Raw genomic sequence first — 24,591 nt, 5'->3', positions numbered from 1 at the left:
AAAACAGGGAGTCTGCAACTATAAATTTTAGTGGGCATTTCCAACTTACTGTTGCTTTTGCTCTTCTTGAACCAGCAGAATGCAAGAGTGAGGATGAATGTAGATGCTGCTGAACTCAGTATGACAACAAGGATCATGCTGGCCTTCACTCCCGTGGGGACAGGGAAGATGGTAAATGGCTGAGACAGCACAGTGAACTTAGCCCCTGAGAATTTAAAGCAGTCAGAGTTTATTACAAAAGTAAGCACACAGATTTCACAGTTAAAACGCCAGGTTATAGCCTTCCAACAGTGATGCGGATGTTAAAAAAGCATGGAGGAACAGCCTATAAGTCTGTCTATCTCCACACGCAACATCAGCCAACAATATTTATTTAGGACGGAGTACCAGGACAAACCAAGTATGTAACGATACTTCTCCAATGTAAGTTTCAAGCTTTCAGTGCTTCCCGAAGCAGAGGCATCCTCTTTATATTTAACAATCCTTGATATTTCTTCCATTAATTTGTCCAGCTGACTACCAAACCCAGAAAAGTAGAATTTCTGAGGCCAAACAGATCAGGCCCAGACACAAAATACACATTCTGCCTAGCAAGACAGAGAAGGTGGTTGCAACAAGAAAGGTGCTAAGTCATACACAGTTTTTACAGGCTATACCTGATTCATATCAATGTAAGTTATAGGAAACCTTGAAACTTTCACTGTCATTAAGCTTAAATCCATGATGCAGAAAACTCCCAGGGAACTTGCTAATATTTTCCACCATGTCGATAATGAGCATTATAAACTACACAACAAAAAAAGTGTCCTTGCTGTTAGCATGGTAAATATTTAGTCTCTTGACACACACAAGCTTTGGGTAATGATCTTCACCCAGAGTTCCTAAAGTTTTCTGTAAATGAAGTCAGAATCAAGCCAGCCACTACTCACAGTTTCTGTGGTCAAGAGTTCATTTGGTCTCAGCATCTGAGCTTCAAGGACTGGAAGATGCCTAATACTGCCATCTTAAAAATCAGAACTATAGAGAGGTTTTGGTTCCCTGGAGCACTTCCAAAACACATTTTGAATGGAGATGTGCCTGGGAAGGACAGGAGTTTAACAAAACTGGCCCTGGTACTCTCTATAGACCAATTTGAAGGAGGTGGATTAGGGTATCAACCCATTACCTATCTTACTACCCGACTCATTATCAGTCTTAACCCCACAATTCTAATCATATTGACAGATGGATATTTCTTTTACTTGTTTGAGTTCCACTTTTAATAAAAATCTAAAAGCCTTTTTTCATCAATTCATTAAAAAAAATCAGAAACACTGTCAGATGGAGGCTTGGAGACCAGGGTAAGTACCTGTAAGTACTTTTATCTGAAACTAATTAGATTTGTGTCAATATTGTCCACTTGAACAAAGCAGAGCTTCATGAGAACAATGTGGGAAGCATGTTCCAATTGGGAAAAATTTGCCTGCAGGTACAAACATATATGAACTTCAGCTGAGGGGAGAGAAGTAATCTCACAGATATCAAGGACTCTACACAGACAGGTGCTTAAAGGTGCTTCACACTACTCTAATAGTTTGTGAGTAGACTGCTGTTGGTTTAAATGGAAAGTGGATGGATCAAGCCCATTGGGATCCCTATTACTTAAGTGAATATTACTGTAAAAACAGGAGCAACACTATGCAGCAGTGCTATGAATAGTCTACTCTCCCCACAAACTACCACTAAAACACTTGAGATTATTGCATTCAGCATCAGCTGCGTCTTCTGAGTTGTCTCCAAATGACAAACTATGCCAGGGTACGCACAGAAACCTGGTCATGAAAATGTATCTCAAACATCTACTATTTGATTGTTTAGTTTTTCCTTGTTTATCTCAACCAATAAGCAAATATCTTCAGTAAGAGTCTGGCAGTATAAAAGCCTTTATTCTATCTCCAGCATGGTTCCCAACTGCAAACAAGCAAAGGGGGTTACTTGTTTGGTGTGTGCTTTTGCAGTGCATATTAAAAGTGTACAATACTCTGATTTACACAGGTGATACCTACACAGATGCGTCAGCTGTCCGCATTGCTAGCTGTAAACACCTCTGCAACACTCTGGCTAAACGTTTCCTAAAAGGGATCTTTGACCTTTGTTCAGAAGAACGAAGATTTTGTGACTCCCCTGAAGTAGCTTTCGAAACACATTTCATTAAGCTGTACTTTCCACTAAAGAGTCAGATCCTGTGAGGGGCTGACTTTCCGTCTGCTCTCACTAACGTGAAGGCAATGGGAGCTGCAGGTGTTTGGCAGCATACACCCTCAAAATAGACATATGTCCCTCCTTTAAAGGCCCACCTCCAGGTACTCCCTGCACCCCGATTCTCCCTTGGCAAAGCCATGGGCAACACTCAATGTTGATTAGCCACTTGTGACTAGGAGGAGCAAAGATTTCTCATTAAAAAAAAAAAAATCTGGATCCTCATTTTATACCAGATAGGAAGGGATTTCTTGGATTATAAATCCTATCCCGTGCTATTGTGTGTACCATGTTGTACAATATCATCCATAAGTATATTGACCTCCGTCCAACAGCAGTTTGATCTGCTCTCACTATTCCCATCTATTAAGATAAGCTGTTCAGAAAAATACAGCCTAAATGCAACTTTCTAATTTTTTAGCTCAGATTTTTTCATTAGCCAATTCCACTTGGCCATTTTGCCTGTCTGATGTATTTTCCTTCTCTGCTTTTTCAGGCTGAAACAAGTCACGCTATCTTAGAGTTTTCTCATTAAAAATGCTCAGTCTGTATTTAGTCCATTTTGAGATCATCTCTGAACATGCATAAACAAAATTATGTTCAGTATTTCAAAGGAGTACTCGTCAGGGCTTTATGCAGTAGCACACACACCACTTTACCTCTCCTGGAAATATTTCTATCTGTCCTTCCTAGGCTTCTTTCCACCTGATGTGTCTCAGGTTATATATATATATATATATATGGAGTTATCTATATCTATGTCTATGTCTATACCTATATCTATCTAGATATATATACATATATATATATACATATATGTATGTATGTATGTATGTATGTAATACCAGAAGAGAGACTTTACACATGGTCTTGGAACACCTATATTTTAATATGTCTCTGGACTACACGCCAGAGAGCATGTTCCTTCCTGCTTCTTCATTGACTTGCCTCAGCAGTCATTCTGAGGCATAGAAACCAGCACTTTGGGCTGGTTTCTATATACCTTCAGAGCCAGATTTGTAGATAAATTCAGGCCCCCCAAACAGTTGGATAGGTGCTTCTCTTGTGCAGATGCCCTGAGGCTTTTACAAGCCAGAGTTCATGTGGTACCTTGTCCCCAAGGTGCCGACATCCCCTTCAGCTGGTGTTTCTAAGGAGGCATAAGTGCACCTGCCCCTTCACCATTACAGGGTTGCTCAGAGACCCCTAGCAGAGCCTGGTCCTGGAGGAACGCTCTGAGAGTGCATAACCTGTCGCACCCAGAAAGATGACCAGGTGCAGACAAATAGTCGGTAAAAGGCGCTATGAAAATAACTGGGAGCATAGAAGGAAAATTACTGAACACAAACAGGAAAAAAAGAGGGAATGAGAGGACTCAATTTATAGGAAAGAGTTTGCTCAGGCCGCTTAGCTGACCTTAAGGACCTGATTCCTACAAGGGATTCATAGCTGGGGAACCTAGGAAGAAAGAGGTTCTCTGGCAATACTTCTCTGTACTAACTCATTTTGATTTTGAGGATCTTGCATGAATAGCACAGGTATCACCCAGCTCTCTTGCTGCCTTGGTAATGCCCACTTGGACGTACAACAGAAGTCAGGCTATTCAGAGGTTTGGCATTGCTCCACTCATTCAAACAAAGCTTAACTCCCTTTTCACAAATCCAGACCACCTGTAGCATTTTGAGTTCAGTTACCAAATCAAAAAATATGCAGAAAATGGAGCTTACCTGGAGGTGATGTGACAGTGAATACAAGTTTCAAGTCTGTGCCTGAGCTGGAGACGGCCAGACTGGAAAAGCTTGCACATCCATCTATGACCTGCACTTGGGTGAGCCCTGCAGAGTAATAAAAAATTATATTGCAATGAACAGCATCCAGATAAGTACCACCTAAGCCCCTCAGAGAGTCCTTGTGACTTTAAGAGGACTTCAGAAAGCCTCAATTCAGTGTCCTTCCTAATCATAAACATTTTGTCTAACCCCAGAAATTTCATGTAGGGTCAGGTCTTCAGAGGTACTTGGACAGCAAATTCCTGATGGATTGGAGGATCTTAGCTTCTGAATCTTGGTTCCTTGAGCTCACTGTGAGATGGTATTTACTGTACACATCTATATTGTCAGGGTGTAACATGAATACAAGTGTCAAGGAGGTCAAGCAAAGGTAATGGGGGCTATACAGATGCACTAGAAAGTTCCAGATGGTCATCTTTTTGATTTAACTCATGTCTTGTGTGACTAAATATGTCACCAAAGTTAGGAGAGTCTTAGTGAGAGACTGATTATTTTCTGTCCTAAAGAGAGGGTCTCAAGGAGCTAGCCATTGCAGCTAAGGGAAAAGAGCTAACCCTTTTAACCCTTTTCAGATTTGTAGGTGTTTCACCTCATCATTTGGACGTATCACCTCCTGTCATACTGCTAAATCATTTTGAAGTTTTCTCCAACCCTCTCAGATGCTTTGAAAGGGATTTGGCCATGAAAAATGTCTGTGGTGACTGCCCTGGGATTGTACAGGAGAGACTTTCAGCTAGAAACCTGGCAGGGGAAAACTCCATGGGGAGCATTAAAATGAAACCCATGAGAGCCGGTTTCTCCATCACTACCTCTTGTTCTAAGCTATCAGGGAATGCATTCTGACCCAACACTTACATTTGCCATGGTTTTTATTTTTGTAGGCTCTTTTTAAAAGTTATAATTTACTTTGCAACTGGATCTCCATTTTATTGTGTGTATCTTTGAGCACCAGCCAAGTCCTGGCCTTTGAGCAATGCTGACCAGGTCTGGGCTTCATTCAGGCTCTTGGAGTGAGAGGGGTAAAATCCTAAAGCCTGACAAATTTCAAACTGTTGGTTCAGGTGGGGGTGAGAAGTCAGAACTTCCTTAGGATGCTGGACTGACTCCAGTGATCACAAACACAAGCTTTTGCCTGCTCAAAGACAACACGCAATAGCTATTTGCTTTATGAAGCAGGTGGTTTAACATTTTATTGCCGTTAAGCAGCACAGGTGAAGGTACATAAAGCCTGAATGTGAGGAGGACATTTGTACTCTGCCATTCCTGTGCCCAGGTTGTTGAATGAAGTAGTGAAGTACCAAACATCTTTGTGAGACATCTTGCAATCACAAATGCGTAAGAGTGTTCAGCAGGTGGAAGCAAGGCTTTTGATGGTAGGCCAGACTGCAGGACAAATTCTTTCTGTTTTTATCCCATTTTTTGGGCCTACACCTATATGATACAAACTAAACAGTGCCAGGATCTGTTCTTTGGCACTGAAGAACTGGCATGCCCTGGCCAAACCTCTTAAACTCTTACAGCCTCCAAACAGAGATGTTACATGCAGACTGGCTACTGAGATTACTTCCTTGCTGTGTCGACTTCTGAACCACGGCAAGAAATTGCCTGAGACAAGGTCCTGGGTAAAAGCATGCCACATTTAATGATTTAGCAACAGAAATGATAAAGTTTCCCCTCTCCGTGATCTGGTGCTATTTAATTTACTAATATCCCAGTTAGTTTTGACCACATATATGTTTTTCTATTTTTGTACCGCATCTAGCACACCAAACCCCCGATTTCATTGTGAGTCTCCAGGATGAGCTATGATGTATAAATAAGCAGTGATTTATACTGTGAATAGACTTGGTGGAGATGTGGGAATCTAGATTTCTCTAATTGCTCCATCCTGATCCTGGCTCATCTATTTATGTACTATGCATATGATCCTCCTTATGACAGTATCTGCCCAGACTACCAAGACTTTTCTTGGCTCTGATACTCACTGTAATACTGCTTTTATAGAGGGTCTTGTCAGCTGCGTTCAAATACTTTATAATTGCCATTTCTAGTCTACGATGAAGCCTGGAGTACTGTACTGTACTTCTCAACAGAGACTATCTCAGCTTTCGGGCACATATGCTTCAAAGCTCAGAATATTACAGATATATATGGGGCTCTTCACAAAGATCTCTCAGGCAAGCTGGTATTTAACGTAGAAGCAAGCTAATTTGGAGCTAAACTACTTTCCATGAGGCAGTTTGGCTGCTGTCAGATGAAGCAGCCTCAGTGTGCTAGACGGGACCCATTTCGATTAAATGCTGCTTTCATATGCTTCAAAAGAAAAGTGCAATAAGGACGTTTGTCAAAGGAAAATCTGCAGCAAACTATTACATGCAGAACATCTGTACTACGCAGTTCATTCTTTGCTGGAGTTTATTGACTATTAATTTGATGCATGTATCTTTTAAAGAATGTGAAATGCATTTCTCTTCAGTGATTTTTCTTTTTTTTCCCCCTCTTTTTCTCCTTTTCTCCTTTTCCCTCTTTCTATCTTTTTTCTTTTTCTTTCTTCTTCTCTTTCTTTTCTTTCTTTTTGTCTTTTTCTCCTTCTTTTCCCTTCCTTCATGTCTTCATTCCTTCCTCCCTTCCCCTCTTTCTCCCTTCCTCCCTTCCTTTCTTCCACCAGTAGCCAGTACCTGATCCAATAATCTGTGGTTCATCTAGACCCACATTCCTAAGCCTATGAGGTGTACCTCCCTGAAAAGGCATGAAAAACAACAGAAAAGACCAAAGGATTTTTCTAACCTGTAAACCTGGAACTATGATGAGGTAGGATGAATTTCTAATTAACAGAAACATGGACTGAAAGGGTGAGAAGCTCTGATCTACAGCATGAGTGCCACTTATCTTCTCCTAATCTGAATTTTTCAAGTCAAAGATGACACACAAATGGCTTTACTGCATGCAAAATGCTTTACCTGTAATAAGAAAGCTCATTTCTCGGTGTGTGTACTGTTTGCTTACATTTAAAGATTTTAGCAATGAACATTAGGATGCTTTACAATCAATATCAATTCCACGTTCTAGTTTACAAGCATATGATCATCCACAGGTCTTTGGTTCAGCACTGTAGTTAAACAAGGTTCTATATCTAAGTATGTTCATAGCCTCAATGACCTAAAGGGAAATATTCACATGCTTAGAGTTAATCATGAGTTCAGGTCTTCAATAAATGAGGACCAGAAGGGAAACATTTAGATCCCTTGTGAAAAACATTTTCATGCTAAAGAATGCTAATTACAAACAATAGGCAGTTGTTTCTGTCTGTACTTGGCCAGATCCTTTGCTGGGACAAACGGGTTGTCATTGACTCTAAGGGAACTGACCCAATTAACAGTAGCTGAAAATCAAGTATTAGGATTTCTAATTCTTCATTCTTTTCTTTTTTGATCTAAGATACGTCTTTTCAAGATAAACTACTGGATATACTCCCTTTAAGCTGCCAGACCACAAAAATACTTTGTATAAGCTCCCCTTTCTCTAGCATATGACTGAGTAGTTCACCAAACTCCTACTGCAAACCTTCTTTTTTCAGCCCAAAGGCTCTTTCAAATCCATTCTTTCTCAGGGAGAACTCCTAAATTTGTCACCATCATTCCACATAGCTGCTTTGCCGTAACCCTTGTTATAAGAAAATGCATCCAAACCTTTTAGCACAGCCTCGGAGGAGCCCATGAGGTGAGCTGATACAACCCAGGGTTCTGTGGGAGGCCCCAGTTTGTCAACTCTTTGACCCTGGGAAGAAGAACAAAAGAGAAGAATTAAGGTCTTGTCTCCTCAACAAGAGGAAAGAAAGTTTTGATGGTTTTAACAATTGTAATAATTTTTTAATGACCAGTGGGAGGGCAGTTTGCATCTATATGGTACATGTTACAAATGTCACAAAGCTCACCATAACTCCTTAAGACGAGCTTAAGCTCAGAGGAACCAGTTCTGGCAGCTTCAGGTCTGTTTCAATAAAGTTTGGCAAAGTTTGCTGCATCACTTGAAGCATCTAGGGTCACATTCACATCACCTATGAGAAGTAGCTAATTTTGACATCATGGCTTCTATGGTGTCTAAGTTCACAGAATCACAACATGATTGATGTTGGAAGGGACCTTTGGAGGTCATTTGGTCCAGCCCCTCTGCTGAAGCAAGGCCACATAGAAGGGGTTGCCCAGAACTATGTCCAGATGGCTTTTGAATATCTCCTAAGATGGTGACTCCACAAGTTCAAGGAAACTGAGTAGATTCAGTCTGTCTATTTAGTCAGGCTGAAGATTTAAGTTCCTCATACACTCAGTGAAAGAAACTAATTTTGATACCTAAATTACCCAGCCATAATAGGTGTGCAGGATCTGGATCCTATAGTCTATGTGTATATAAAAATATTAGCTTTCAGGTGTTTTTATTTTTTGAGAAAAAAATAGTTAGTGGTTCTCAAGTCTAGTAGAAAACCTGAAACATGTCCGAAGAGGGGTATGAAAGTCAAGAGAAGATTCTGTTGCCTAGATGTAAATTTTGTGTGTCATTTCAGGTAGCCAAAAATATTTGACATCCAGCAGAGTTGGTTTGTGGAAAGGTCTTACCTTTCTATAGGAGCTGGAGGCCAAATAGCATATTCCACACCCTACAACACAACAAGATGCCTACGTGTAGGGAACTGAAGTCAATAGAAAGAAACTGAAAGTTTTATGTCTCACAATTGTAAAATCAGTCTTATGACTAATGGATATATAGAGCTGGCTTTAATATAAAGCAACTTTGCGTGCAGAAATAATGTCCACAAAGTTGTCCAAGCTTGGATTTGACACCATGCTCAGGGTCACCACAGTAAAAATGTCATACCTGGGGCTAGTTATTCTGTGGCTATACTTTTGCCTGTCTGGTAAAATGGGAATGATTCCATAACAGAAAATAGTTGGAAAACAGGAAAGAGGACATGAAAATATAAAAGAAATAGAAACATAGCACGAAGCCATGCTACGCAGATTTCACCTGACTTTGGGACTGAATCTAGTCCAACCCACCAACATCTAAGGACTCATTGGACCTAGTCTGCTGCTTCCGGGACTCGTGTTAGTACCTCTGGCAGTGCTAAATCACATCACATAGAAGTCCAAGCTTGTTTTAAACATGGTGATCTCTACGCAGCACTGCTCTGCATGGTGTGGACTTGCTTGGGCAGACCAGGATACCCCATTACACCTGACATTGCCAGCTTTCATGATTGTGTTGCTGTTCCCACATTCCTCAATTAGATCCTCTAAGCTTTAGGAGCAGAGATCAGAAAACGGCACACAATCATTTCTACAGCACAAATCTAACACTCACAGGAAAAAGCTGAAAAATGTGAACAGAGTCCATCCTGGAAGATGTTCCCAGAATGCCAATGACTGCTTATTTATAGAGCTATCCTTTGCCATATTTATTTATAGAGCTGTTCTATGCCATATTTAGGTCAGTCTCATAGTGTTTGGATTGCTTGGAAATGTCAAAATTGTACAGAATTAATAGAAGCATCCATCCACAGAGGAGAAATTCCTACCTTCCTGTCCAGAAAAATGATTTTTGGCTGTACAGGAAGCTGCTTCTCGATTTCTCCATCTGAGGGCTGCACCTGAACAGAGATATTATAGGGTCTCACATACAAGCACGTTCCTGGGTGTTGTCTGCTTCCATTTCTTTCACATGCAAAGAAATGTAAAAAAAAAAAAAGCCGAAAATTAATGCTATGAAAACACCCAATGCTAGTCCCAGAGGTAATTCACATCTTACCTAGGAATGACATGTTACTTTCCGTTCACAGCATTTTCTACCTTAGTAATGCAAGTGGCAATACTTAGTATCTGTTATGAATAAGAAGGAGCACTATACCAAACGACTACTTATCTACCTTATCATGGCACTTTGATTCCTTGGATAAGAGCAGCATGTACGGAAATATTGAGCAGACATCACTTCCAAGCAGACAGCAGCACCAAACTAATTAAAAAAAATCCTTTTGTTTCAATCCCCAGTTTACAGACGGAAAAGTGAGAAATCAACAAAATAATTTATTTCCCTGTTGTCACATTGGAAGTATGTGGCAGAGACGGGGATTTTATAGATTCAGAAACCCAATGCCCTAGCCCCAAAGTCTTCATTGCAGTGCAGTGATAACAGTGGAGGCTGCAAATGCTTCCTGTCCAGCAGAAAGATTTCCAATGAACAACTTTGAGCTCCTCTAAAAACAAAGTTTCAGTTCCTCTACACAAGCACAGCACTTACAGGGTTTTACTGTATTTCTTTATCCTGCCGTACCTGTGTTGTTACCCTTCATTATCTATGAAGTCTGCATACCGAAGTATAGCAGCGTACAGACACCCCATTGAAAGATACTGGTTTTTATAAGACTGAAATTTAAATTAGAGCATCCCAGGGGAGGGCTTTTGCATTTGAATAAAGAATCAACACTTTATTCTGAGCCTGTATCATTTCATTCCCTATCCCAGTGCTTTGTGTCATTTAGTATCTCATATATATATATAATTTATATATATATAAAACCCACTAATCTGCAATTGCAGTGAAGCGGCTGGGGGTTTGGTATTGTCTTGAAATGAAAGTAGAAAAGCTATTCATTCATCTCTAGTGTTTGCTTAAAGGTGTTTACAAACAGAAAATAAATGGAGCATAAGTTTCTTTTGTTTTAACTCAGTTTTTTTATTTTGGGGTTTTGGTGGGTTTTTTTCTGGGTGTTACTATGCATTGCAAACCAGAAACTGTTTATACTGCAGCTGATGGGAAATCCTGGTCCAAACAACTGACACTGAGAAGATCAACTAAGGGTTTAAGGATACCTGCAGTCTCAAGAGCTAGCTCAAGGTTTTCAAGCTTCCGTTCTTATCTTGGTTCTTTTTCTTTTTTATGAGTGGGAATGTCTGAAAGGCAGTGTTATGTTTGAAATTCGTGTCAAAGGCACCAATGCGTTCATCAGTGCCCTTTTCCACCTCCTTCCATAACTGTGCATTCAGCACTGTGACTGAAACCGCTGCAGGAACAATGCACCAAGTCACTCCCGTTTTCATGGCAGAGATCTGCACTTTCTGTGAGCTCACTGGCTTCAGCTGAGTCCAGGCAAGTTTAGGTGAGTCTTGGCACGGCTTCTGTAAGCCCAAAAGAATTTTTTTTCTCTCTCCAGCTTCTTTAAAACTGCCAACAAACAGGAAAAATGTTGGCATGCAGTGCCCTGACTCCACACCCCAGGCCCTACACAGTAAAACTGTGCTCACCTCACTCTTAAAGGAAGGCTGCTGCAAAACGTGGTTGTAGGAATTAGTTCCTGCTCCCTAGGGTGAGTAACGACAAAGAAAACAAAACAAAACAAAAATATACACACGCATGGTTAAAAATTAATGTCTGTTTGCAGGTAATTTGAATCCAGCTAACACAGCACAGACCACGGTGCTTATATCCCACACGGTCCAACCTGACTCTGGCTGGGAGGGAGCCCCTGCCTTAGGGTGCAACCCTGCACACAGCGAGTTATGTTCCTGCGAGTGTCAATGTGGAGGAGGAGGAGAGAGGAGCAGCCTGCTGCTCCCCTGGTGATTTGTGCTGGAAGGAAAATAGGCTTTCCCGGCATAGCTTTGCAGCTGGGAAGTGAGGACGGACGAGCATGCCTGTAGTCTAGCAAGGGCTGGAGGGAGGAGACCTGCTTTCCTCCTGATGGGCAAGAAGAGCATGCTGTTGTGTCACTGCCCTGAAATCTCATGCTGGGAAGGAGCAGGCTGGTTTGCAATTCCCTGCTGACAGCGCTCAATGGGGAGCAGCTCAGTTGCTCAGTGCCTTGCAGCTCTTCTAAATGTGGGCACAGCGGGCAAGCAGGTGCTGCTCGCGATACCTTAGTCAGCAGGGATACCAGGGTCAGGATCCCAGATCCTTTCACCATCAGTGCCAACACATGTCTGCAGAACATACTGAGACTCTGCAGGAGAGCAAGTGCCTGCTCTTTAGTAGCAAGGAAATTAGAGGTCACGGAAAGCAGAGGGTCTACTGCAGGTATTAAGGCATGATTGAGAAACTAGGTGGAGGGATTTGGGGCAGAGGGAAGGAAGTCTCCCTGAAAGCAAGGAGAGTTTGTCATTTTAATTATAATTGCAATTACAATAATGACTATATTACTAATGATACTAATAACTATAATAATAATAATAACAGCAATAACAATAACAATAATAATAATAGCTATTATTGTCAGTTGACTACAGGGGAAAGAGATCAGATGCAGAGCCTGGGTCAAGAGTCCATTAAAGTAGATGGATACATCTATATTAGAAAACATATATCTATATTAGAAATAACAAGCCTTGGCACTGAAACTTGATCACCTCTACTGTTTACCTGTCAGATCATCACAAGCTGTGGTCCAGGATCAATAGAAAAGTCCAGGACAACTCTCAAATGGTCTAGGAGCTAATATAGTAAGAGAATATTCTCACTTGGCATTTTGGATGAGGCCACCCTGAAATGGTGGGTGAGAGAATTTAATTTTATGGACATATGCTGATCCATATCAGCTGGCCTTGGTGCCAGAGAACAGTGCCTGGCATATTTAATTTCCTAATAAACATAGACAATGAAACTAATTGAACAGTTGTCTGGGTATGTCTGCAATGCTGGTGTTGCAACATCAGTATATTCTTGGAAGGGAAAGGAGATTGGGAAGAATTCAAGGAATGAATAATAGATCAAAATGCATCATGGTCAAGCCAAAGAGATTTTTTTTGTTGTTCTTGAAAAGGTGGTGATTGCTGGTGAAGAGAAGACAGGCTACAAGAAAGAAGATGCTGCAGTGAAGACAAGGACTAGGCAAGCTGAGGACTTGTGTAAGGCAAAGTAGGTGCAAATTCACCAGAAGGGCTGTCAGGATTTTAGCATCTTTGGGTGAGAAGTGCAGTCTCATGTCATGTGGTGATGAGGTTAGCCAGACACCAGGTACCTGTGCCCTCTCAGCTGCACTGTTCAGAGCTTTGTCTCCCCCTGCAGATCTTATCATTAAGTAATAGAGACAGGGAAAGAGAAACACAAGCATCCAGAAGATGGTGAGGAGTTCAAGATCATTCCTACTTTAAGCAAAAGGGCTATCCAAAGGATGACTTTTATTTCCACAGATGCCCATGTTTTCCCATGGTACAGGGAGAAATCAAAGCTAGAGGAAATAAACTCCAGTGGAAAGCAGGCTTCAGCTTTCCTTGACAACAGAGAAACAATAAATATGCAGTACTGATCATATCTCCTTATGAGGACTAGACTAACGGACTGAACAAGACCCATGGTGTTGGACATTACTGATGTCTCCCTTCTTTCATGCAGGTTGAGTCAATAAGACCAAAATTCAAAAACCTAGGCACCTAAATGAATATTCGAGTCAACACCAGCAGGGAACTTTGAACGAAGCCATGTGTCCACTGCCCTGGAGGTCAGTGGCAGAAAGCTAACAAGAGAACATCTAGTAGTGTAGAGAAGTAGCAAGGGGACCTAGATTGACAGCGAATTGGGATAAGAAACAAGTAACTGAATTGCCTCTGTGGGCAAGGCTGGCCAAGAGGAGTATGCTTCTTTATCTAATCATTGTGAGGGTTTCCTTTCATAAAGCAAAGATGCTTTAGTTAGAAGCCGGAAATTTTGTGGCTTTTGAAAACATCAGATAAGTTGGTTAGACTGAAAAAGTTCTGAAAAAGACGTCCAATGCGTACTCTCTTGGAGTATGTATTAATTAAAATACCAAATCTTTTTGACCAACTTCTTCTGACGTTAGCTTTTGGGGGTACTACCACCATCAGATCTCCATTTCTCTGTTTGCTAGAAACTGTCCGAGCTCCAAATGGCTCCCAATCTAGCTTTCAGGATTCTTTTGCCCATTTAACAAATCAGTAAATATAGTCACAGAACTATATTTACTGAACTATATTTACGTGAACACTGCTGACCAGGAACACACAGACATGTCTCCCCCATTAAGGCCAGTCTTCCCCCCCTGCTCAAACAACCTTCATTTAGCACTTTTCAACCCCAGTGGCAGCAAAAGCTGAAGGCAAGCAGCTGCCTGGTGGATGCAGTTGGTGGAGTCCAGATTCCTGCAGTCTGGAGTGATAAAACCTTAAAAAAAAAAGCCAGGGAGACTGGAGGGACTTAATAGATCCACTCAAGGGTGATGTGGGATCACCAGGAGCCTTTAGCAGAGGGACAGAGCTGATGCATCAGATAGGAGAGAAACATCCTCCAAATTCATTAGTGACTTCCATTAATTGCTGTAAATGAGTGGAAATACCCCTACTTACAAAGCCGCCTGCTAGTGGCGAGGAGCTAAGCCAGGCCTCCTCCATAACACACTCCTGAAGTTTACTGTCGGAGAAACGTCTTTTATTAAACGTAAACAGCATCCCGCCGGAGGTCAGAGCCTTGCCGCTGCTGCGTATCCCAAGGTAATACCACTTTAAGCTCCACATAAACTCTTAAACAGTTTCTATCCTAAAACCAGACCGTAGGTGGTACAGTTTTTTACGATATGTTATAATACTGCAATAAATCTGTTAGCTTAAAATCGAATCTCCGTGGCCTTTTAGAGAAATCATCATTAAATGCAAGGCCCTGTTAATGATGCCATCCCAGTGAAATTGTTTAATCTGCTAGGGGGGTGAAAGGTCACCAAATGAATTTTTTATAATACATCAACTTGACACGCAATAGGGAAAACTGTAATAGATAAAAGCAAAGGAAAAGGGCACTGTCTTCTTCTGATAGGTCAATAGCAGCCAAGAGAGTCACTCATCCACTTTTCCTTCACTACCGTGCTCCTTTTCCATTTAATATGGACACCCAATTAATACCTCAGCACCATAGACAACCTCATTTTAGGTGAATTATAGCAATTTCTTCCCCCTTCTCCGAAATGAAAGTGATCACAATACATCATAGCATTGTGCGAATTAACGTTAATTGATTCGAGTTACCAAGCATTGATGGGCCACTTCTATAATCTGGTCCTTATTGGGAGCTGGAAGGGATGGAGGGAAGATTAGATTGCATCCTCCGTTGCTTTGACGACGGCGGTCACCTGATGGCTTGTTAGACAGTTGTATGCTTCTATTGCCGGCCCCAGTGGGGTCGTCAGTAAACTGGAGTGATGTCCAAACATCATTACACGCTGCTCCGATATTAAAGCAAAGGGATTAGCACCTTATTGCAAGCAACCTGGATTTGTCATTGTGCTGTCGTTATCCAATTTCCAGATGATAATGTGACTGTGGCCTGCGGGCATGAGGTCCTACATCCAAACTAAGGTGTATGTGTGTGTATATATATAGATAGATACACGTATACACATATATACATGCATACACCCCCACAAGGACCCAGCACCCAAAGCCATTTAACCCTTTGCTCGCCAGGCTCCTGCTAACAAAGCATGTGGAAGAATTTTTCTCCCTTTCCCATCTGACGCACAGCAACAGTCAAGAGCGCAATGCGATGGCAAAGCAGGCTGACCTGGGAGCCGACACGGCCGTCACTCACTCGAATGTCATGCCAGCCAAGCTCTGCTGATAGAGGTGACACCGCTCACATGTTAAATAAGGCAGATTGGGGAAAGGATCGATCCCTCGGAGACATGGTTGGCAGCTCCTCTCTGCCGAGTTGTGTAAATCATCGCTTTTACAGCAGGTCCTGGTAATTGTTAAGGGGGAAAACGGATCCATATGTGACATGAGCAAGGCAGGTTTTGTTTGACAGCACTGGAGGACCAGAGCTAGGACCAGATCTCTTTCAAGTCCCGAAGAAAGATGATGGGGACACTCCTGGCTCTCCTGCATGTGTCTGAACATCTGTAACTTCTAGGAGAACATTGGGGAACTGGGAAAAGCTCCTCTTGAGCTGATCCCCTTCATTTTTAACTGAGATTTAAATTTAGTAACATAAACCCCTCAATTTCAAAGACCCACATTGGTGTGGGGAATATATGGCAATATATGCCTCCTTCCTCCCATAGAGACCTGCAAAGTCCTGCACCCCTTTTCCCTACTCTCTTTATCTTCCTCCTCCTCTGTTCTCTCCTGCTCTCCTTTCACCTTTCCCACCTCCTACTCCCTTCCTGCAGAGGAACCCGTCGGTTTTCGGAAGCCCATTGCCAGAGCAAGCTTGTGGTTTGCACCACAGTTACAGTGGGGGTAGGACTTCTAATTGTCTGAACCTTGTAGTTCACAGGTGTCACCTTTGAGTGGGACTGGAAAATTTTTAGATGTATAGTAGATACCAACAGAAATATAGTTTAAAAATAAGGCTCAGAGGGGGAATGTAGCTTGGGGGATTGGTAGTCAGTAATAGACCCTTTAACTCCTGCACTGCCAGAATGGTTCCAGTCCAGGAGAACAGTGGTGAAAAACTATTATTATCTGATTGCAGTGGCAATGTGAAGCTCCATGGCTGTTGTCTAGAAGGGTATTTTGGAGATTTGTTTGAAAACTTGCAAGGGAAATACTGGCTTCACACAAGGATCATATACAAAGGGGCAGACTACTCTGACCATTTTATTTTTTTTTCCTCCCAAAGACAGACACTCAATCTTATGGACAGACATCATTGTAATTCGCAGTAATCTATATTGTGACACTACCTTCAACCTGCACAAATGACTCATATGCCTACTCTGCAAGGTATACTTTGTATTTATTTAGGACAGTCGCTGAATGAAAAGCATTTCTGCTTAAGCTGCAATTGAATTCCTCTACTGACCATGGATGGGTGCCATAGGATATCTCCTCAATTTCCCCACTCTGAGTTCAATTCAAAGAAAAATGCTAAAATGGTCTAACAACTACATAGTCAAAGACCTTGTGTGGCATGATCATCACCAATATGACTGTGCCTTCCTGACATCACCAATATGCTGGTAGTTCAGTTTTGATGCCCATTCAGTTCCTGGATTTTCTGCTAGAATTGCCACCAGAAGCAAAATATTGTCAAAAGGCTTTGTGATAAAAAAACTTCACCTCTGGGATCCAGAATGACCTCCCTCAAACTCTTTTCACACACAGGCGTTCATTGCCACCATCTTCCATGCAGAAAGATCTGAGTCTCTTGAGTTCTTGATGACCATCTACCTCTTGTTGACAGATCCCACAACTACCCAGTTTCCCAGTTTGAAAAAAATTATGAATTGAGAACAAAATAGTGAAATTCATCCTGATTCCTAAAGTAAAATATGATCACACAGTTTTATATGACGTAAAACTGCTTATACAGGTATTAGCCTCCACTTTATTCTGATGAAGTTTCTTATCCCATCGCTCCTATAAATAGCCCATTACAGAATCCCACTCATCTGATTAGAAACCTTCTAGGTTTCACTGTTTAAATTAATTCATGTGTACTTTTCCACAGTTTTATTAGACTGCTAAATGAGATGTTGGCCAAAAATGGGTCTCAGCTATTCCCAAACTACTTAAAAAAAAAAGTTCAGAATATTGCTTCGGCCATGTGGGAAAAAAAAATCAGGAAAATAGAGTGGTGTTGAATGGGAAATTATCTTCTTCCAGTTCTATTGGCAGCTTCTTCCAGTTTATTCTCTGAGGAGGAATCTTCTTCTATTTTTAAATGCAAATTTACCTCTTGATACTTTACACCCATTTGTTCCTGTGCTGTCACTGTCCATTAGTGTCTAGAGCTTCCTCTATGGTATTTACTTTTCCAACATATTTTCACAGATAGAATGATATGTCCCCTCAGCCTTGCTTTGCCAAGTTAAACAAACCAAACTCTTTTATTCCTTACATCTTAAAATAAACAGTTTCCATGATCATCTTAAATGTACTTCCCTGTATCTACTTGAAGCAAGTTTGTCTTTTTTGTACATCAACAAGCAGAGTGGCACGTGCTACTCAAGAATATACCCTCTACAGTGTTCCTATGAGCATCTGACTTAAAATTATGTAACCTTAATTTTAAGGAGATTTTAAGCTTACGGTTTAAGCTCCTGCGTATCACCTTTTCCACATCTTTACTTCAGGGGTGTGTGGAAGATAAAACCTTGACAGAGCCTCAAGTGCTGCAATAGCTGCAGCTCTGAGGTCACGATTTTTAGCATCCTGCCTTTGCCTACCCACTGGAGGAAAACTTAGATCCCCACACAGGAAAAAACCCTGTGCAATTCCCTACAGCAGCCTGCCTGAAACCTGCATGAAGGTTACCAAACCCAAGCACTTTGGGGTTAGGATGTGTCAGAATTAATCTAGTTTGGACTTCTAACCCTGCCTGCCTGTGTATGTGTCGTGTGACATAGCGAATTAGGAGTAATTTCTCATTTAGTCCTCTACATGGGTATCGCTGACTGAATGAGCAGTTCTTTGATGATTTGCTTCACTTTTGTTGTTTGCTGTGAGTCTCAAATACCATTATTTCCTGCACACACACTTTTTTTCACATGCTACCCCAAACATAACTCTTAATAAAGAAAGATTAATGCCTGCAAATTTCAGTTTGTAGCAGGTTAAAGGTCCATCAAGAAGGAACAAAGTACCCTGCTCTAGTGTGGGAATATGGCCTAAATGGCTTCTGGATGACCGTCCAGCTTTATATTTCTGATTTTGTATAAAGGCACCCACACAAACACACACAATATATTCGCTGTTGTGCTCTCTTGTTTTTTCACTTTTATATTTATACTGATATTAGGCAAACTTTGCAAAACAGAGATTACTATCTGTAAATACATTGCAGTATATATTTATACGCAGACATTCGCAGGAAGATATAGCTATGTGATCGTCATCTCTCATCTGCGCAAGGCCATAGCAGTCATAGCAATCACCTCTGTCTTTCCTTGACAAACCAACGAGCTGTGCTTGAAGTGACCCTAACAAAGGAGTTAAATTACAACAACGTAACAAACATTTCAAATCACAACAGACAAGTCATTTTTTTAAAGGCTTGGCAATGTGATACACAGACTTACTGCCTAGCCACCAGACCACAGCAAGCTTCCCAAGCTGCAAAGCTTCCCAAGCTGCTTCCCTTTGTGCTGCAAAGACGAGCACCCAGTCTCTGCTGATCAAAGCTGGTTTTGTTGTTGTCTTGATGCAAGAGGAGCCACTAGTCTGAAACCGCAGGGACAGTGGCTCATCACGAGTGCAGATTCTGTGTATATCTGACAGCCTGATTGGATTTTGCACGACTCAGGGGTGAAAATATTTCTCTTTTCCTTCCACAGAAAAATACATGGGAATACTTAGCCTGACTTGTAATCCCAGCCCCATTATCCTTGCCTGTGCTAACAGGTACTGCCTAAAGAGAGACAGATAGACAGTGGGGATACTACATGTCCCAACAGGAAAACTCTGATTTCATTTCACAAGTTATCTGTGGCCTTATTGCATCAGAAATGTCAGCCATGAGTAATTCCAGAAAAGCTATGACTGATGGGCAACAATAAATAACACTGCAGAGGAGCCCAAGCAGCTAAGGGTAGATGAGCTCTGAACTGGTCCTATGTCCTGGTGATGTTAGTATTCTCTTGAATATATGTCCCAGGTCTTCCCCTACTGAGACTGTGAATCTATGGCTTCAAGCTAGCACTGCTCTTGTCCCTGTAATAAAACAGCCTTCTTCCTAGGCACCTGTCCTGATCCTCACTGCTTATACTGGTTTCATGGCATGCACAGACGGGAAGGCAAATCCCAGCTAGTAGAACAGTCCCCAGGGTGGAGAAGATGTCATTTTTTGCCTGAAAAAAGGCAGCCACAAGGTTTCTTCCCTGGCACACAGAGGAGGGTGGTCCTCTCCTTTAGGTGATCTCTGCTTCCCCCGCCATGACATTACATTGATGCGTTCAGGGACCTATAGGCTTTAATAGGGTTCTGGTGAACTTGCTCTAACAAGCATATACCGTGTTCCTTTCCCACAGTGTAGCTATTGCTCTTCTTGTTCTGATCATCAGTAACGGACACACTGAATGAGGGGTCCTGTGCCTGTCACACTCTGCAGGTTATGGCATGTCTTGGGATAACATAAAGACAGGATAACATTTCCTATCACAGGCTGTAAAACTTCCTACAACATTTTTTTGCTGTCCCATTTTGTAGTCTCCTACATCGTAACACAAATACCCCCACTGACAATAGTGATGCTAGTTCTGCTGATAAAAAATATTGTATATTTTCAGAGTTCGAATGATGTAAGATTTGATCTTGCAAATAATAATTTCCCACTGTGCTTAATATAACATCACTTAAAAAACAAAACAAAAACAAAACCAAAACCAATAAAACAAAACCAAATAACAAAACAAAACAAAGACTCCTATGGTCACAGACCAGTGTCCTTACTGTGGGTGCTTCAATACCATAAGCCACACAGTGCCTAGTAGAAAAGTTAAGTGTATGAATAGTAGTTTGTACCACTAGCAGTCAACAGACATGAGGATGGTACGGGGGTCAGTGGTAAATGTTAGAGGATATGGTATTAATTAGAGAAAGTAAGTCTTAGACAAATCCAATTTCTTTCTTGCACAGATGGAATATACTGATACTTGGGTAAGGCTCAGTAGTGCACAACATCAAAAAATAACATTATGCAATATCAAGAGAGTACACAATAAGGTTGCCAAACATCAAATCCCATGTCCCCTATTAAAAACAGATGGGATATTACCTTTTTCATATTTCCCATATGCTTTTAATACAGATTCAGGATCTGAGGCTGAAATACACTGCTGTCTGCTCCCTTTCCAGCCTTGCTCCTCACAGCCTTCTCTGCAGATAAGGGCTGCCACCTGGGCCATGCAAATAGTGGCTGCAAGAGGCTGAAAAGAGCACGACGGGGACAGAGGAAGGAGGGACAGAAAGGGTTGTTTGTTCCTGTGGAGGAGCGGAAGAAAATGACCTTCAAAAACTGAGTCTTGGTACAGAACATCAATAAAAAATACAACAACGAGGTAACTGAGAGAGCTCAAAAGGTAGCTCCCACTGGGAAATCATTATAAAGTAAAGGGGTGTCCTGTGTTGTTCTGTCAAAATCAGCTGCTGGCCTGATGCTTTATCTACGTCAAGAAACAAAAATAAACATAAAATGCACAGAAGGGTTGGTGGGCTGATACATTATGGAGAGAACAGTCAAACATGGGCACCTAGACCATGTGGTGTGTTGGATCTGAGCAAACAAACTGGATGGATTTGGTCCTGGAAAGCTAGAACTGAAAAGGAATTAGCGAATACAGTCAGCAAACAGAGGATCATGAGCTCTCCTATTTCTGTGGAAAAATGGGCTAATGGGATCATTGAATTCTGTCAGTAGAAAATGGGATTTAGTACCACTTTTGTGTATGGCACTGATATGGAGAAAAACTGTTGGCTTTTCAGACATACATGCTTCAAAAAGGATTCAGAAAACAGAGACAGAGAAGGAAAGAAACACTCTCCAGAACTCAAACCTTTCAATTTATTAAAAAGCAGACAGCTAAGTGATTTGATTACTCTGGAGGTATCTGGAGGAGGAGGAAGAGTCAATGCCCAGAAACTCACTGATGTAACACTGAAGGAAAGAACAAGAGACTCTAACGGGAAGCTGGAGATAGAGAGGCTGACAAGAAAAAGTGGGCAAGTACTTGTGACAGCAAAAACGGGGATAGCATCCAACATCTAGGCACACATTCAGGTTGCATTGGATATGTCCGGCTCTTGTATCTTCAAGATGAGATGGTTTACAGGTATTTTAGCCAAAAAGAAAGGTCAACATTGAGGTATCAACAGTGGCCTGTGTCATGCAGGAGGTTGAAGTAGCAGATTAAAGAGTCCTTTCTGGCCTTAAAGTTTAAAAGTATATGAACCAAGGTTTAGACCTGCAAGTTAACTAAGGCAACAACCCATCTTTCATAACATATCTCTGATGCTACGTCAATTTATAAACATTTCTAGATTTAATTGTTTAAAATTTAAGACCTATTGTAGTCTGAACTTCTTTAGAAACATTGACTTTACCCAATACTTTACAATTTCAGGCAAACATTTGGGAAGTCTATTCCTGGTTTAAAGCATCATGGACACCTCTGCACTACAGAGGTCCATGAGCACCAGCATAATAACATGCTAATTCCCTCTCAGGAGTCCAGCTGGTACTTGAGCATAGCTCTGTCACGGAAACTTTACAATGTGTTTCACCATAGTTAGTCATATATCGGTCAATGGAGAGCTTACTCCCTATCTTAATAAGCAGATCAAGTGGTTAAATTGCCTCGCTACACTTAAATCAGTATCTGCTGACGCTGCATCTGATACTTACCTATTGTTAGCTTCTGCTGGAAACAGTAAGGCAGGCTGAGTCACCATTAAGGTATCAACTGGCAAGCCAAGGCTTCTCTGAAGGTCTCCAGTCTGATGAGTGTTGATAATTGTCCTGGCCAAACTCTTTAAGCTGTCACTCGTCAACTCATTTCTTGGATGGCCTGGTGGATCACTAAGTTCAATGATGAGCACTCTTGATAGACCAGCCGCATCAGATGGCTGCAGAGCTTGGGTACTCACTGGTCCTCTCCCCACTTTCTGTGAGCTAGACCTGCTATGAAAGGCTGTACAAAATGCCATGTTAGGGCAGTGATATTTCTTTTTGCTAGCATTGGCCGAGATTACCTTCAACATGCTTTCGCCTCCCAGCACATGATGGACTACTCTGACTTGGTCATGACCAATCTTCAAGTAATCAGCTAATCGATATGTTGTACTTGCTTCACCCTCTTTCCCAACAGCCTCAGTTACAGTGAAAGCCACAAGAAGGGAAAGGCCAGCAAGTATTTCTACAGGTTCCTTCTCATGCAGGAGAACATACAGAAGATTGTCCTCAAAGCTAAAGTAATTGGCTCCTGCCCCTTCATTCAGTGAGAAAGAAAATGGGGTTGGAGAGACATACTTCCCTCGAATGAAAACACGAAGGCTGAGTGGTTCATTGTAGAATATAGCAAGGGGCAGTCTGGTTGCATTTTGGCCACTGAGGAGGTAGAGTCTGAAAGTCAGAGGTGCTTGGTCTGGGAAGCAAATTGTAGCAAGCTTGGTGGATGGCAACACAGAAAAGAAAGTAGAATGATGCTCTGCAGGATAACACCATGTATGTGATGTCACATCACTGAAGGTGTCCATAAAGCTGCCAGTCACTGCTATCACTGGAAACAGTCTCTGGCTGACCATACTGGGGTCCAAGTTTTCTAGGATGACAAGTGAGTGATCTGCCTGTTTGCAGAAGTAGCCTTGTACTGAGGGCTTGAAGATACACTTGTTGTCATCTCTGTAAATTCCTGGAAGAGAATAAAGGGAGATGGGGAGAGAAAAAAAATATGAATTGTTACAGACATCATCTCAACAGTTTGTGGTATAGCTGCTTATTTTCCTATTTAGTGCTCAAAGTCACTTTTGTTGGTGCTAAAATATTACATAGTTTTAAGAGAAGCCTGGACACTAAGGGATATTAAATAGGTAGAAACCACGTCTACCTCAAGATGTCCTTGAGCTAAAAATGGTTGAAGACTGCTAATGAATGACAGATAAGTACCATATACACTTGCCTTGTTCTTTCTAGGTATCAAATTATGGCCACTGTTGAAAAAGCAGGCGTGTTAGATGGACCTTTGGTCTGACCCACCACTATGTCCCTATGTCCTTATGTCTTCTACATTCTCCTTGTTCTTGGCCTGTAGCAGGGTAACAAATCAGGGCATGACTGCAATTCTTTGGAAAGATAATTTAAGTCTACACAAAGCCCTCTCATCCAACTCACAGGGACTGTATCTCAAACAAGAAAACTAGAAAGGACCAGAACATAAATCTGCTGCAGCAGTGAACCACCTCACCGAGTTTTAGAGCTAGAAGAAAGCACCAGATTCAGACACCTACAAATAGCCGAGACCCTTACATGTGCTCCAAGTGTCTAAGCTCCCATTGCAGTCAGTGGAGATCTAGAGTTTAAATCCTTTGCCCACAGGCAGGCATCTAGTATCTCATCGGATACCCTGAGTTATATGAGACATGTGACACAGGGTCTACAGAAGACCTATGCGCTTCACAGGTGGCAGCTGGAGACCTGGTGGGACACCCCACAGCACCTGAAATTACACGAGACACACATTTATGATAACTGAAAAACTCCCAATTCCCCAGCCATCAATATAAAGAAGTTTAGAAAGCAATGATGTTCACCCTAAAATACATCTGTTTTGTCAGCTGGATTGCCCCTTACAATCCTCTGACTTTATTGACCAGAGGTACGGTCCTGTCACTTAAACACAAGTGCATAATGTCATCCGGACTTCTTTGGGTAGCTACAACATCTGTAGATGTAACACATGATCCATGGGAGTACAAGAGCCACTTTAGGTAGCACTGTAGGTATTCTTTCACTGATTATAACAGGAGCTAAGACACTTCTGTGTATGTCAGAATTTGCCACCGAATCCCATCCCAAGTGTCTACGGAGACAAGTCAAGAGGATCCTTTTATGAAAGGATCTATACAGAAAAGAT

At 41.6% G+C, this 24,591-nt stretch overlaps 1 protein-coding gene across 1 annotated transcript in view; it reads right to left on the bottom strand.

Annotated features, from left to right (window-relative positions):
• The window catches only part of PKHD1 (PKHD1 ciliary IPT domain containing fibrocystin/polyductin), a 269,779-nt gene that overhangs the window by 5,618 nt on the left and 239,570 nt on the right, over positions 1-24,591 (bottom strand). The window contains exons 59-63 of the mRNA XM_075497242.1: positions 22,365-23,370; positions 9,601-9,736; positions 7,718-7,805; positions 3,966-4,073; positions 50-205 (exon numbers count right to left, since the gene is read on the bottom strand). Of these exons, the coding sequence (XP_075353357.1) occupies positions 50-205; positions 3,966-4,073; positions 7,718-7,805; positions 9,601-9,736; positions 22,365-23,370 (1,494 nt within the window). The remainder of the gene's footprint in view (positions 1-49; positions 206-3,965; positions 4,074-7,717; positions 7,806-9,600; positions 9,737-22,364; positions 23,371-24,591) is intronic.

Source organism: Mycteria americana, chromosome 3 (assembly GCF_035582795.1).
Source record: "Mycteria americana isolate JAX WOST 10 ecotype Jacksonville Zoo and Gardens chromosome 3, USCA_MyAme_1.0, whole genome shotgun sequence".
In the NCBI taxonomy this organism is placed as follows: Eukaryota; Metazoa; Chordata; class Aves; order Ciconiiformes; family Ciconiidae; genus Mycteria; species Mycteria americana.
This window is presented reverse-complemented; position numbering and strand designations above follow the sequence as displayed.